Source organism: Panthera pardus, unplaced genomic scaffold, assembly GCF_024362965.1.
Source record: "Panthera pardus isolate Hobbes unplaced genomic scaffold, ASM2436296v1 HiC_scaffold_16, whole genome shotgun sequence".
In the NCBI taxonomy this organism is placed as follows: domain Eukaryota; kingdom Metazoa; phylum Chordata; class Mammalia; order Carnivora; family Felidae; genus Panthera; species Panthera pardus.
The window spans coordinates 12,936,495-12,951,305 of record NW_026526721.1 but is presented as its reverse complement, the minus strand read 5'-3'; the positions used below and the strand labels follow the sequence as shown (position 1 = coordinate 12,951,305).

Here is a 14,811-nt window from a genome sequence, read left to right as displayed (position 1 = left end):
CCCGATGCCAGGCTCGAACTCACAAACCGCGAGATCATGGCCTGAGCCGAAGTCGGATGCTTAACCTGAGCCACCTGGGTGCCCTGAGGCCACATTTTCAAAGTGTCCGGTTTAGTAAATGTCCGTGCACATGTGCAGTGGGTAGAAAGTGGTTTAAAGAAAACCGGAAGCTGTTTTGTGTGGGGCTGGCTTCTGGGGCCTCATGTGGCCCCCTCTCCGATCTGCCTTGGGGAGTTTGGGAGGCGGGGTGGGTGTGGGGAGCACATGAGACTCAGAAGAAAGCCAGAGAGACCGTGCAGGCAGCCGGATTGCTGGGAGGGGAGCACGGGAGTGGGTGTAGGCACATCGAAGGGGAAATATAATGAGTCCCTCTGAAGATCTGTTTCTGTTACATAAGGTGCTTTAGCATCCTGCTCCCTGGAAGATCTCTTGTGGAGAAAATAGGGTATGCAAATGAAAAGGTATAATGGGATGATGGGTTGCATTTGGTCACCTGTGCCTGGAGGGCGCTGAGATTGGCTGGTTGTACAAACACATGTCTTGTGTGGGCTGGTGACCCATCCACACGGACTGATCCAGCCGTGTGTCCCCAGCAGGGGTCTCTTGGGTGGTGGATTCTTGGCATGCCCGTAAGAAACTGGTAACTATGAAATCACCCATTCTTTGGGTTGGACAAGGGTGTTCTGGGAGCTTTTGGAGAAAACACCCGGGTGCAGGATCCTGGGATGAAGTTCAACAGGGTGGCTCCAGCAGGGTTCCTAAGGTCATTTCCCCATCCCTCTGCCCCCATAGCAGGCTGTTTGGTGCTATCCCTTTGTCAGTTCCCAGAGAGGTTTTTTAGAGCCAACGTTGGGCTCTTTCTACAGGGAATTCACGTCCTGTACACCTCTCAGTGCTGATGAACTCTAGCTGGGTGGTGATGCTGGCCCCCCAGAAACTTTGCATCTTGATCCTTTGGCTTTGGAGAACCCAAAGAGAGTTGGGGAGGGGCCAAGATGAAGCCATGAAGCCAAAGGCAGAGCAGCTTCCTCTAAAGTGTAGGGATCACGGAGCACCCCGAAGGAAGCTGTACTCGTCATTCTTTTTTCTTTTTTAAATGTTATTTGAGAGAGGAAGAGAGCAAGAGACGGAATGTAGTGGGGAAGGGGCAGAGGGCAGGGGGGACACAGAATCGGAAGCAGGCTCCAGGCTCTGAGCTGTCAGCACAGGGACCAACACGGGGCTTGAACTCACGAACCATGAGATCACGGCCTGAGCCGAAGTCAGACGCTCAACTGACTGAGCCACCCAGGCGCCCCTGTACTCACTATTCTAGAAAACAATCCTGAAAATGGCGGGGGGGGGGGGGGGGCGGGGAGGATCTGCAATTTTGTCTTTTCTTCCAAACACTGTTTTACGTGGTTTCATAGAAGTGCATTCAGTTTCTTTTTTACCATTTAAAGTGTAAACAGGTAGAACTGGTGATTTTTCTCATTAGAACAGAGACAGGAAGAATAGCACAAGAGGAAGAGATTTTGCCAGACTTTTCAGGACAAGCCTGTCACGTCCCTTCGATGCTTGGGGCACAGCGGGGGTGTGACAGCTCGTTCCCCTTTGCCTTAGAGAAGGGGGCTGTTGGGGGGGTCACAGAAACCAGGAGAGGGATGCGGCCTTGACCCAGATGGTCTGGAGCAGGTGGCCCCCTTTCCCGTTCGTAGCATTCTGCTAATGACCTGGGGCTCAAGCCTCCTCCCGAGAATCCCGGATGCCCACCTGGAACCCTGGGACTACAGCCTGGTCCCTGTCCCTCACCGGCCCGTGTGTCTGCCTTTCTCTCTGCCCCGGACTCGTCCTGCCCCAGGCTTCCAGAGGGCGTGAGTTTTCACTCGGCTCCCAGATGAATTATTCAACCCGCTTCTGGCTGTTTGCTGGTCCGTGATGGGGTGACAGCTGTGCTTTGTCCCAGGTCATGCTCTCAGTGCAGCACCTGGCACTCGACGTCCCGTAAAAGGCTCTTCGGATGCTGGGGAGGGAGTTTGCGAAGCTTCACCCCTCCTCTCTTCCCTCCTCAGCCCTCCACTGGGGATGGCCATGGCAGCCCAGGCTTGGGGCCCTAAGGCACTGGAGCCCTCACGGTGACCCTCAGGGTTGGCGTGGCACCCCCACTTCCCATTCCTCCCCTGCTGTTTTCTCCCACCCGCCGATTGGGCATCAGGAACCCCCATCTGGACAGGCTTTGAAAATCCCCATTGGAAGGGGCTGTGTGAGCCCAAGGAGAAGCTTCCTGGAGAAGCTTTTCAACAACATCAATGAGGAGCTGATGAGCTCTCTTGAATTGTAAATATTCTTCACGTTTAAGGCAAAAACCGTGAATCTGGTGGTGAGGTCAGGGATGCGGTTGAATCTGTTGAACAGTAAACATCAAAGTCTTTACGGCTGGAGAAGAAACTTCTGAGTGGTATCGCCCTTCCCAGAAGCTGGAACGCAATTTTAATTCAGTTTGGTTTCTACTGGCTTTTTTTTTTTTTTTTTTTTTTTACATTTCAATAACTATTAAGTCTTCTCTATGTGCTTGGCTTTATGCCAGAGGCTGTGGGGTTGAAGATACATAAAATAGTAAAATTCACTCCAGTCAGAGGGACACAAGTGACACATAGTGACGCAAGCAAGGGCTTGCATGACCGAGGGCGGAAAAGGGTCAGAAACTCACCCAGGATGGCACAGGGCTCCTGGGGTTGCCGTCCACCTCCTTGGCCTGACTGAACACACAAGAGTAAACATTAAGATAGAAATGGTTATGTTTCATTTGCGAAGTTACCTTTGCAAAACCACTGCTGTGAGCAAAATCCTAGAGCCCTATTCTGAGTAAGACCACAGACTTCCAGAAATCCTCATGTGTTTTGCCTCAGTTCCTTCATCTTGTTCTAGAACAATTGACCTCCTAGGGATGAACTTGCCCTTGCTGGAACACCTTGAAATAGGGCCGTGCGGGGAGCTGGGGATGACAGAAGCCTGCTTGTGGCCCAGGGAGAGGGAGGTGGGTTCCCTGGGGCATCTGCTGGGCCTCTGCTCCTCCCTTGTTCGACGTGCAGCTGAGAACGGAGTTTTGAGAGGCTGGGGTTTCTCAAATCCACTTGGATAACTCTTCAAAGGGGAGTCACATTGTATATGTCTGTGTGTCTGAGTACATGTGTTTACTTCTGACTTGAAGGATGAAAAACCCAAAGAACAAGAAAAGAGAGGGGATTTTCTTCATCGGCCGTTTTCCAAGAAGCTGGACAGGAACCTCCCCTCCCACAAACAGCCCTCGGCCTCGCTCATCACGCACATTCAGAACACCAAAGCCCTGCTGAAGGACCGGAAGGCCCCCAAGTCCGGCTTCCCCGACAAAGGTGGGTCAGCTCCAGGTACAGTCTAGACCACTCGTGTTAAGCTGCACGGCCATGCGTACCCCTCCCGGGTGGCTGTGCGGACCCCCTGGGACATACACGATTCCTGTGCCCTGGGAAAGCAGTGAACACACCCAAGGCAACCCAAGAACACTGGAGGTCCAGACGGGGTGGTATTGGCCACCCGTGCAGGCAGGGTTTGAGAAAGCAGAGGTGGGGTGCATTGCATTGTGGGAGCAGAGATCAGGGTATAAGGTATTTCAGGAGTAGGGATTGGGGTGCACAGTGTTATGGAACGAGGGACAGGTGTTCATTGTTGCAGGGACAGAAATTGGGGATTGGCGGCACTGTGTGGCGAGAGCCTGCCCAGAATAGCGAACACCTAGAGACACTGAGGCATGGTTGATGGAGTCTGGGCTCTGGGGTGGGGCTGGGGGTGCTCAGAGCCAGCTCTGTGGCTTATTGTGGGTTAAGCTCCTTACCCTTAGAGGACCAAAATTGGTTCCCTTACTGGCAAAAGGAAGCCCACCCGTTGGAGCTACTGGGTGGATTAAATGAGATACATAGGTTGGCTTGTCCGCCTCTTTCAGAGTGTGGGACATCAGGTAACTGATAAATGCGAGGCTCCCTCCTCCGGGACAGCACTGAGGGACGTGGGGGAAGCAGGAAAGTGTTGGGGAGGTTCCAACAGCACCGAGCACTAGAGGTGTTACCCTAAGAGAGACCTGGTTCTCAGCCAGAGAGGAAAATTCCATTTGATTCCGTTTCCTTCCTGAGGTTTCAGAAAGGCAGCGGGTCTCACAGGATGACTCTGCTTGTCCCTCCTGAGTGATTCTCCTTTCTGGCTTTGTAACCAGCAGCAAATTCAGGCCCTTGACGGAGACATCCCATGGATGTCCCCAACAAAGTCTAGGTCAGTGCTGATGCGTTGGATAACTTTGCCACCCCAGAGCTGGATTCCATTCCTGGCAGTTTCCTGGGCCAAGTATCATTTGTTTCTTCGAGTTTTTCCTTCTGAGAGCATGTTAGCTTAGAAGCGTGGACACCCTATGTAATTGCTAAGACCGAGCTCTCGCCATGGGGCAAGCACTGTGTCAAGCTCTCAGCTCACCCCAGTGAGGTTATTCTCACCTCCGTTACTAAAGCAGAGGAAATAGGCAGAACTGGCCGAAGTCAGAGAGCTCGTAAGTGGCAGAGTCCAGATTTCCAACCCGGCCGCCTGGCTCTAGAGCTTTCTCTCCTGACTGGTGCAGGCCCCTGCGTCCTGATAGGGATGGAAGGTGAGGAGCCGGCCGGTGCGCTCACAGGGTGGGGCTGGTGACCAGGTCCTTCCTGCCCAGGGTGATGGAGTGTGCCGGCCAGGGCCCTGGGGGGCTGACTCTAGATGGAGATTAGCAGGGCGAATGTGGGAGGCTTCCTCTCAGGATCTACATCACCCGGAGAAGGGAAGGACACAGGACTGGGCAGAGGGGGACCCCGGGCCACAAACTTGGAGGACACGGCCATCGCAGGAAGGGGAGGGGACGAGATGCTGCAGTGCCCGGCTGTCACCCCGGATTCGTCAGCCGCCGATGAAATTTTGCTTCTCTCTGCTGGTGACTCTCAGGCACCTGTGGTGGCCTGAGGAGGCGATTTATTTTGGGATCTGTGTATTTATTTATATGAGGCCACGAGGATGCCCTATGCCCTCGGCTGCTCCTGAATCACTCTGCTTCTTCCTGTAGCTGAGCCTCGACGGGGGCCTAGAACACGCGATGGTAGAAAAGCCAAGCTAAGAGCTCGTTCTGCAGGAACTTGGCTCTATTTCCCTCAGCTTCAGATCTGTGGGGTTTCCCCTCTCTTTTCTGGCACAGTCCGCAACCCTGGATTCCGGTCTGTGCCAATTTGAGATGGAAGCCAGGGGGATTGGCTCATCGCCCTCAAGATATAGATGAGGACTGTTTCACCCCTTCAGAACCGGATGAGGCCCCGGTAAGATCAGGAGTCAGGAGGGAACCTTATAAAGGAAGTCGATTCGGACACTTACTACATACGGGTGAGCCAGGAGGACATTCAGCTGAGGGACACGAGCCAGTCACAGAGGACAGATGCCGTAGACTCCGCTTATATGGAGCACCCAGCGACGTCAGATGCATCGACAGAAAGTCCAATGGAGGTTGCCAGGGGCTGGGAATGGGTGTTACTGCCAAGTGGGTACGGAGTTTTTAGATTCCCAACACGAAGAGTTTTGTTTCACGGCAGTGTGAACGTACTTAACACTACTGAACCATCCACTTAAAAATGGTTAAGATGAGAAATTTATGTTACGTATTTTTTTTTTTAACCACAATTTAAAAAAAAAAAAAAAGGAAGCACAAGGGAAACCCTCCTTCCAGTGTTGGCTATCTGAGGACCAAGTTCACGGGTCCTGGGCTGGGTGTGCTCCTAGCAGTTTGGTGGCGTTCTTCTGAGTCGGGTACCTTTTTGATTCAAAGACTCGTTGGCAGGGTCCCGCATGTTAGGCAGCCAGGAGGAGGGCAGATGTTAAGGTGGTGCCGTGGGCACGTCAGAACTCGGGAGGCCTCCTGTCTCCGGCCTTCTGTCCCCTCCATTCTAGAAAGAGCAGCTGGTCCCCTGTGGGGAGCGCTGGACGCGGGGGCCCTTTGCTTCTTGCTTCCTTCTGGCCTCCCCAGGAACGGTCTGTCTCGGTGAAGCAGGAGGGCCCTTCTCACCGCCGTCCTCATGGTCTCCTCTGCTTTCTCGCGTGCAGATTCCTTCGGCCGCCGCAATATCTTCCGCAAGACCTCAGACTCCAATTGTGTGACTTCTTCTTCCATGGAGTTCATCCCCGTCCCACCCCCCAGGACCCCCAGGATCGTCAAGAGACCGGAGCCCCCTCCGCAGGGCCCTGGGGGCCCTGGCATCCCCCCCAAGGAAGACCCCCCGGTGCTGGATATGGTGCGCTCCTTCGAGTCCGTGGACCGCGAGGACCACTCTGAACCACTGTCCCCGTCTCATCACTATCGGATTCTAAGCTCACCTGGGGGCTTGGCCCGTGGGAATCCCGGTGAGCGGACGCTCTCCCCGGCGCTGCTGCCCGGAAGCCTGTCCCCTCTGCAGACTCCTTTGCATCCCACTCTGGTCTCCTTTGCTCACGAAGAGAAGAGCAGCCCCCCGAAGGAGGAGGGCGTGTGCTCCCCACCTCCGGCTCCCAGTAACGGTGCCACGCAGCCGCTGGGGAGCCCGAATTGCGTAAAGAGCCGCGGCAGGTTCCCCATGATGGGCATCGGACAGATGTTGAGGAAGCGACAGCAGAGCCTGCAGACCCCCGCAGACCGGCCCCTGGAGGCCAGCATGCCCCCCCTGCAGCCCATGGCCCCCGTGAGCCTCTCCTTCGACATGCCTGATGGGGTCAAAGGCCAGTGCTAACCCGGGCCAGTGGCGGGATTCTGGGTGTTTCTAAGGACAGCGGTGGAACAGAGCTCCTCACATCTGTCAGGGTGTGAAGATTGAAAGGCCTCATGGGAGCCTCCTTCAGGGTCTCACCGCCCCCTGCCACGGAATGTCCCCACTGTGAACCGCTAAAACCCACAGACCCAAAGCCTGCACTCCCCAGGCTCGCGTAGGGACCCTGGAGTCGCTGGGATTTACGAGGAGGGGTGGTTACAGGTGCGGTTTCAACCAGTTGTGTCCTCCTTCTGCCCACCCACCCACGACCCTCTGCCCACCTCCCACTGCTGGGCTGCTGGGTGAAAACCCCACACCGGCCACTGGGCTCTCGGATCACAGACTGTTATGAGATCTTTCCTCACTTTGTGATCTTCTCAGCAGTCAGCCAGTCACCCGGGGACTGAAGGCGGCATCGCAGAGTGACTCGTCCAGGCCACTGCTCCCCTTCCTCTCGCAGACCGTGGTCGCTGGTGAGCCCGCTGCCTGAGGAAGACAGGAAGCAGCATCACCCCCTCTGAGTGGAAGGGGGCATCGGGGCAAAGACCGATCCAAACGGTGGGGACCCTGGTGAAAGGAAGGGCCCAAAGGGACACGCCTTTGCCATCTTTTTTGGTTGACCTTGCTAATGGTTGAATGATCTTTTCCCAAGATGGTGTTTCTTTATGTGATGTCAAATTGAAGTAACATAATTAAAAAAACAACCCGGCTGGAGAGACCATGAGAAGCGATTCTACCAAATTCACGTTTTCACGCAAGGATAAGCGTGGAGGGCACGAAAGCTCTCCCACGTGATGTTTTCAGTGGCCGGTGGCCTCCCGTGGCCTGCAGGAGGGCTTGATCGCAGCTGGCCCCGTGTCCCTCCCGTTGTGTCAACATGACCTGATCCTTCTGGAAGGCATAGGACATGGCCACGGCTGGTTATTTAGGAAGAGAAAAGGTTGAGGTTGAATTTGGATGCGTTCGGAAGGCACCGTTACCTCTGTGCAGTGCGGCTTTCAAGCTGCCAAGATAACAAGGGTGGCTTAGAGCTGAGTTCATTTGCTGTGAGCTGTGAGAGGGCTTGCCTGGCGGGGATCGTGTTCAAAAACTCAGCACCGTATCCTCTTGGAGGAAAGCAGCGTTCCTCAAACACGCTTAGAGTCCGCGCTGTTTTCACGCCTTTCGTCAAGGATCGAACCAAAGATGCGTCTCCGGTTCTGTGTCCACGCCATCCCCGTATGCGCATTTTGTGGACCTCAGTGTTGTCTGACCGTGTCTAGCAGGAGCTTGCTGGGGTCCGTCTCCTCTCAGGGCCCCGGGCCCTGGCACTTGGTGGCGACCACCGGTCATGAGCAAAATTGGAGAAAGAGGAGGAATTGGCACAGGCCGGATAGCGGTTAGCTCGGGAGACAGGTGACACAGTGGCTTGGGGTCTTCGGCTGTTGACTGGCGCAGGCGTGAGCAGACCCACAGCTGTGGTCACCCTGGGGCTTGCCCGCTGGTTCGGAAACGGGCCTCGGCCCTTGAGAACAACAACGCCTGCCTTTGTTTCCCCTGGCAACCAGCCCGTGCCAGAGAGCCCTGAGGTGCTTCCTCAGCTTTTCTCCTTTAGCAGCGGTGACCTCCTCCTGCCCCACACGTTTCTGGCTGAGCAAGGAAAAGCGTGGCTATTTGGCTGACTCTAGAAGCCACTGAGATGCCCGGGCTCGGCTGACTTCGCAAGACCTGGAGCTGCTGTGTCCCACCTCGATGGGATCATCCCGGCACTGGGGCTTGCTAGGAGGGAGCCAGGCTCCTGGCTGTGGTGTCGTTCTTCTGTGTGGCTCCAGACCGGGTTCCAGAACTTTCCATTGGAAGTGGCGCTTGTTAAGCAGAGAGAAGAAAAGCATCTGAAAGCGGCCTCTCTCCACTTGACACGAAGCGTGTCTGGTTTCCGACCAGCGAAGGAACCCTTTTCGAACGTGGTTGCTGGCTTCAAGTGTCGTGCTCTGCCGATTCGCCGACTCGCGGGCTGTGTCCCTGTGCCTTGTGAACTTCTCTCCCCTTATGTCTCTTCCTTGTATTGTACTTTCCTTGAGAACACGAGTGTTTTTTCCGTATCGCTGTCAGTTAAGCTCATTGGGACATGCTTTCTGTCCCTCAATTCAGGAACAGCCGCAGACCGTCGTACGACTCACGGACCGTGTCACCACTGGTAGCTTGAACTGTGAACTCAGGTTTATTCCAGACCCAGTGAGAGGTGAGAATGAGGCAGGGGGGAGGGGTCAACTGTATTTTTTTGTATGTGAGCACCTGACAAATCTATGAAACCGAATGAAAGAGGAGATGTTAAATTCTTTATTATTTTATTATATTTATATGGGAAACTGGACCTTTGGTAAGTACAAAGTATGTTGTCTGTTTGACCCACGACTGTCTCTCATTAGTGTGTGCCCATGACCTCAGTCAGCCTGTAGTCACTGACGGAAATGACTGAACTGTCACCGTGTGAAGTCCAGGAGGAAAAGTCCACTTTATTGTGTGATTTGGTCGTAAGTAAGGACTGTATTTATGTCACCATTAAGTATATGTACTTTTATAATGACTGTGAAATACACTATTCCCTCACCATGACTGTTTCATTCACTTGCATTTGACACATCTCCAAACACTGAGTATGTTGCAATCGCTGAGCTGTCTTCTCCGTAAAGTCCTTGGCCTTGCAACTGACAGGATACGGTGGGAATCGCGCTGTGGGGTGTTTGAGGGCATCTTCTGCCCCCACATCACTGCTTCATTTCAGCTGCAGCACGTGTGATCTAAGAAGTCTCCTTCGACCGGCACACAGCGAATGGCGGTGCAAGAGAATTCAGCATTTTTCTTTTCTTTTTTAGCAGGTTCGGGGTCTCTCTTGGAGATTCTGAAAATGGCACATGAAAAGTGACATCTGTGAGCATTATCTCTAGCTTTTGTCCTTGCCTTAGGGATTGGTGAGGGACGGGAAAGAAGGGTGATGAGGTAGAGCAGGAGGGTTGGATTGTCCTAGCTCTGACTTTATTCATTACCGTTCGCAAAAGGTTTTCATACATAACCACCTTGCTGGAACCCTGGGGTCCCCCTGGGCGGTGTGGCTCAGAGGGTGGCATGGAGGAAGTGGAGTTTCTCTGAAGTTTGATGGGGTTGGGAAGCAACAATGAGTATCTAGTTGTGGTGATGCTATTTTCTTTTAGGGGGCAGAACATTTTAGAACAGAAAGAGACCTGAGATGAGGTGCTTCAACCCCAACTTTTTTTTTTTTAATTAAAAAAAAATTTTTTAACGTCTATTTGTTTTTGAGAGAGAGAGCGAGAGCAGGGGAGAGGCCGAGAGAGAGGGAGACACAGAATCCAAAGCAGGCTCCAGGCTCTGAGCTGTCGGCACAGAGCCCAACATGAGGCTCGAACCCACGAACCACGAGATCATGACCTGAGCTGAATTCAGACGCTTAACTGATTGAGCCACCCAGGCGCCCCCCCAGGTCTAGGCATTTTTAAGTCATTATCAGAATTGTACAGCTCCTTAAGATTCTGTGTATCCCGCTCTTTTCCACCATCCACCACCGACTCTCGAAGACAGAGAAAGACTTTTTCTTTCTCAGCAGATCTTCCAAATAAGCAGCAACCCCTGGATACTTTGTTATCTGCTTTGCTGTTAAAAGGCTGTTGGGTTTTACTAGATTCAATCAACAAAACATTTTTTAAATAGCCATGTCGTGAAATGAAACAAATTCAGAAAGAGTACAAGACTGATATTTTTAAGGGGGGTCCGGAAGCCTCTTAGTTATTGTATTTGTTTTCTTTGTAGGACCCTCTATGTGCTACAGGCGCGGTACGAATAATTCAGAGCAGTACTGGGAACTGGTTCAATGTAATGTCATCACTTTTCAATGAAAGGAGCGTATTTCCTGAGTAGTAAATGAGTGTATTATTTGTGGCAGCTTTTTCGTCGAGGGAGCTTTTCAGACATCTGGTTCCAAAGACAAATGGGATACACATTTGAACTTCTTTTCTGTGGGCCTGTTTTCGCGACACACGGTTATCTCCGAGATCTGACGTTTGTGGCACCAAGGGACTGGGGTGGGGGAAGCGTGGGGAGCGTTTCAGCCTTGGCAGTCCCCTTCCACGGGTAGATCTACGTCGGAGCTGACGTGTGGAGAAGGAGGCTTTTTGGGGAACCAGCTCTGTCATTGTAGAGTAGCTTGATGTGGAGCAAACCCAGGGGTCAGCTGGAGCTTAGTGATGTGAAACTGAACGATGGCACGGGGCAGAGAGGGCAGCATCAGGAGGCTGCGTTATTCACAGGTGGACGAAAAAGATAGGTCTGAGCTGTTTACACAACATACGCCCTGCTCAGTCGACCCATTAGCTATTTTGCAAGGAAAGTCCTTGGCCGGCACTATAAACCCTTGGGAATAACACAAAGATATCTGTTCAGGCCTCGTGACGAGAGCCAGCTGAAAAGGGTGCGAGCCTGTGCCGGGAACGAGGCTTCTCGTCCAAAGTTAGGCGGTGAACTCGTGGCAGGTGTGAGAGGAGAATGCCTTCCGTGACCCCTTCACCCGTGTTCACGTCTTCTCTGGCAACCCAGCCTGTGGGATAGGTGAGGCTTTGCTGTGGGATAGGTGAGGCTTTGCTGTGATAACGACGTAAACCCCCAATGTCTGTGACTTGCCCAATGAAGGGTTAGTTCCCACACGCGCTTTGATGCCATTTGGCCGAGTCCCACAGCAGCCGTCTCCATGTGGTGACTCGGGGGTCCAGGCTGCTTCCTACCTATGGCTCCATCCACTCACCGTGATTCCCTGGCTGCGAGCTAGAGGGTTCTCTGCTGCCCTCGAGTGTGCTGTGAGGGCTGAAACTAGTCCTATGGCCCTCCTAGGAGCCAGAGGCTGAGAAATGTGGGGGCGCATGTGGACATTTGGGGTACAGCTACTGTTTCTGCCACAGGGAAGGTAAAGATGCTTACCACTTAAAGGCCCTCTAAGACTGGACTGGTCTTTCCCATAGTTACACGTATAACGCTTCTTCGTGTTGTATGGATTATTTGTTTTAATTAAAGGGATAAGCCTTGTTAATTATTAACGTTTCATTTAATTTAAGGGAAGGAGTGTTATGGGCTGAATTGTATCTCCCCCAAATTCATATATTAAAGCCTTAACTCCCAAGTACCTCAGTATGTGGTTGTCTTTGGAGACGGAGCCTTTAAGGAGATAAGTTAAAATAAGGCCACTGTTAGGGTAAGACCTCATCCAATCTGACTGGTGTTCTTATAATAAGGGGGCGCCTGGGTAGCTCAATCGGTTGAGCGTCTGACTTCAGCTCAGGTCATGATCTCACGGTTCGCGAGTTTGAGCCCCGTGTTGGGCTCTGTGCTGACAGCTCGGAGCCTGGAGCCTGCTTCGGATTCTGTGTCTCCCTCTCTCTCTGCCCCTCCCTGGCTCACACACTCTCTCTCTCTTTCAAAAATAAATAAACATTAACAAAAGAAGGAGGAGGAGGAGGAGGAGAAAGAAGGAGAACGAAGGAGAAGGAGAAATGTGGACACAGAGAGGAATACCAGACAGAGGAAAGACCATGTGAGACACAAAGAGAAGGCAGCCGTCTGCAAGCTAAGGAGAGAGGCCTCGGGACAAACCAAACCTCCCAACACCTTCATCCTGGGCATCCAGCCTCTAGCACTAAAGAGAAACCAATTTCTTTCTGTTGTTGAGGATGTGGCACTTTGTCACGGCAGCCGTAGAAGACTAATGCGGCAGGGAAGACACTTAGAAACACTTATATAGGCCACAAATCACATGTTCCATCCCACTGACCATTTTCTGACAACTAAACTACTCTCAGGAGGTCCTTTTCTTTTTTGCGGTGAAATTCCACCTTCCCAAATGTCCCCGGTGCTCTAGGCCCTGGTGCCATTTATTTTCAAGCATACTTCTTCCTTTAATCCAGAGATCCACAGACTTTTTCTGTAAAGGGCCAGGTAGTAAATATATTTTGTATTTAGTGGACGATCATGCAGCCTGTTGTGTATTCTTCTTCTTGTTTTCAGTTTGTGTTTGTTTTTATAACTCTTTAAACAATGTGAAAATAATTCTTACCTGGTGGGCACATAAAAACAGGCCACAGCAGACTTTGACCCTTCAGCTTCCTGCTGTCCCCTTCTCCAGAACCCGGGAACGTGGTCAAGTGTTGTCTCTTGCCCGTAAGTTTAGGTAGTTTGCCTGGTCCGCACACCCAGGACTGGAGTCATACACTACGGGTGTTCGTTTTAGGAACTCACCACCCGCAAGAAAGAGAAGAGCTTTTTTTGTGGTATCTGGGCCAGTAGGTGCTTGGAAGGAGGCGTCATTCATAGTAATGAACCGGAGAAGGGTGTCGGAAAGGGACTGGACCTAAGGGGATTGGGAGGTGAGGCGAGAACCTGGCCTTCCTCTTTGCTGCCCCTTCCTGTATTGCTTTCAGTGGGTTTCCAAGGCTGGTTGCCATCCGCAGACGTGGCGATGCTTCAGGAGAGCTGTCCTGGTCAGGAATCTGCCACTGCCACTTAGTCCTCACCCTCAGATTCATCCCTGCCTTCATCTGCGCAGAACGGGGCATCGCTCTGGTACACAAATCATTTTCCATTCAAGCCGCATTCCTTTTCTCTTTGTGAATGGCCTCTCGAAAATGGGTTCTTATTGCTTATAAAGAAAGAGCTTCCCGAAAGTCAGAGGGAACAAGTCTAAATCTAGAAGAGACGTGAAGCTGAATGATGCCTCATAGGGGAATCATCACCATTACTCACACCTGAATGATGTGGTGTCACCACAGGTTGGACAAGTGTCCCCTGTACTAAGAGACGAATCGTGTCATCTGAATCAGCGCCAAAGAGCCCGTTCAGAGTCCTTCCCACTTACGACCGCTTCGATTACATGAGCCATTCCCACTTTCGGAACATTCAGGCCCAAGCCGCAGAATCGCAGGGACCTTGGGGGTCACCCAGCCCTAGGCTCAGTCCTCTGGAATTTGGGGCAGTCCTCTAAAGGCACCAGGAAATGTGGGCTGTTAGAATAAGCACAAAGCAATTCCTTGGAGCAGAGTGTTTGTAACTTCCTGCTAATTTTTTTTTTCTTACTTAGGACTAATGTGTCATGTATTCAGATACAAAGTCAGTGTGAGTCTTGTGACTCCAACCCTCATTGGCCTCTAGTGGATGGATGAATGGGTGGTGGATGGATGGATGGATGGATGGATAGTAAATAGATGGGTGGGTGAGTGGTGGATAGTGGATGGATGGGTGGGTGGTGAACACATAGACTGTGGATGGTAGATGGAGAGCTGGTGGATAGGTGGGTGGTTGGATGGATGGATGGGTGGGTGGATGGAATGAGGAATGAATAGGATTGAAAATAAATGTTGAGAGGATGTAAATGATTTAGATTAGTGAATGGTTGAAGGGCACTTAAGGGAGAGGGAAATACTCCCCTAATTCAGGGTACTAGCCCTCAAAATACTTAATAAACATAACAATGATGGGCCCGGAAAATAAAGAGGGCACTAACTTTGAGTACCAATGTCCTTCACAGAGGGCAGCCAGAGAAATGCCCCCTCCTACTGTAAGTCCATTTGCCACCTGGAAACAAGTAATCCTAGACCTTGGCTGTGTGGCAAAGCCTTTGTCCTCATCTGCCGAATGCCCGTACGTTCACTTGATGGTTTAACTTTGGTGACCTTATAGAGATTTGGCAAGAAGATGAGGAAACTGTAAGAGAGGCTGGGACAGCTCCCTGCCGTCCCTCCTCCACTCACACAGTGTTTACTGGCCTGTGCACTGAGGCCCAGACTCTTCCTAATGCTGACCCTGAAATACTGATAACCTCATTCTCCCATCTCGTCACCCCAAGTTTCCGGCTCTATTGCGCACAAAGCATCTAAAAACCGCAAACAGATAATGCGCTTTTATGAGGCTGGTGTGTGGCTGACGGAGACGGCATTCTCTGTCTCACTCCAGCTGACCTTCTTCCACCCACGTGGGCCGCGTT

At 52.1% G+C, this 14,811-nt stretch overlaps 1 protein-coding gene across 1 annotated transcript in view; it reads left to right on the top strand.

Annotated features, from left to right (window-relative positions):
- HUNK (hormonally up-regulated Neu-associated kinase) overlaps positions 1-9,386 on the top strand; it is a 112,250-nt gene extending 102,864 nt beyond the window's left edge. The window contains 2 exon segments of the mRNA XM_019420179.2: positions 3,191-3,371; positions 6,118-9,386. Coding sequence (XP_019275724.1) covers positions 3,191-3,371; positions 6,118-6,776 — 840 coding nt within the window. The 3' untranslated portion in view covers positions 6,777-9,386.
- The last annotated feature ends 5,425 nt before the right edge of the window (positions 9,387-14,811 follow it).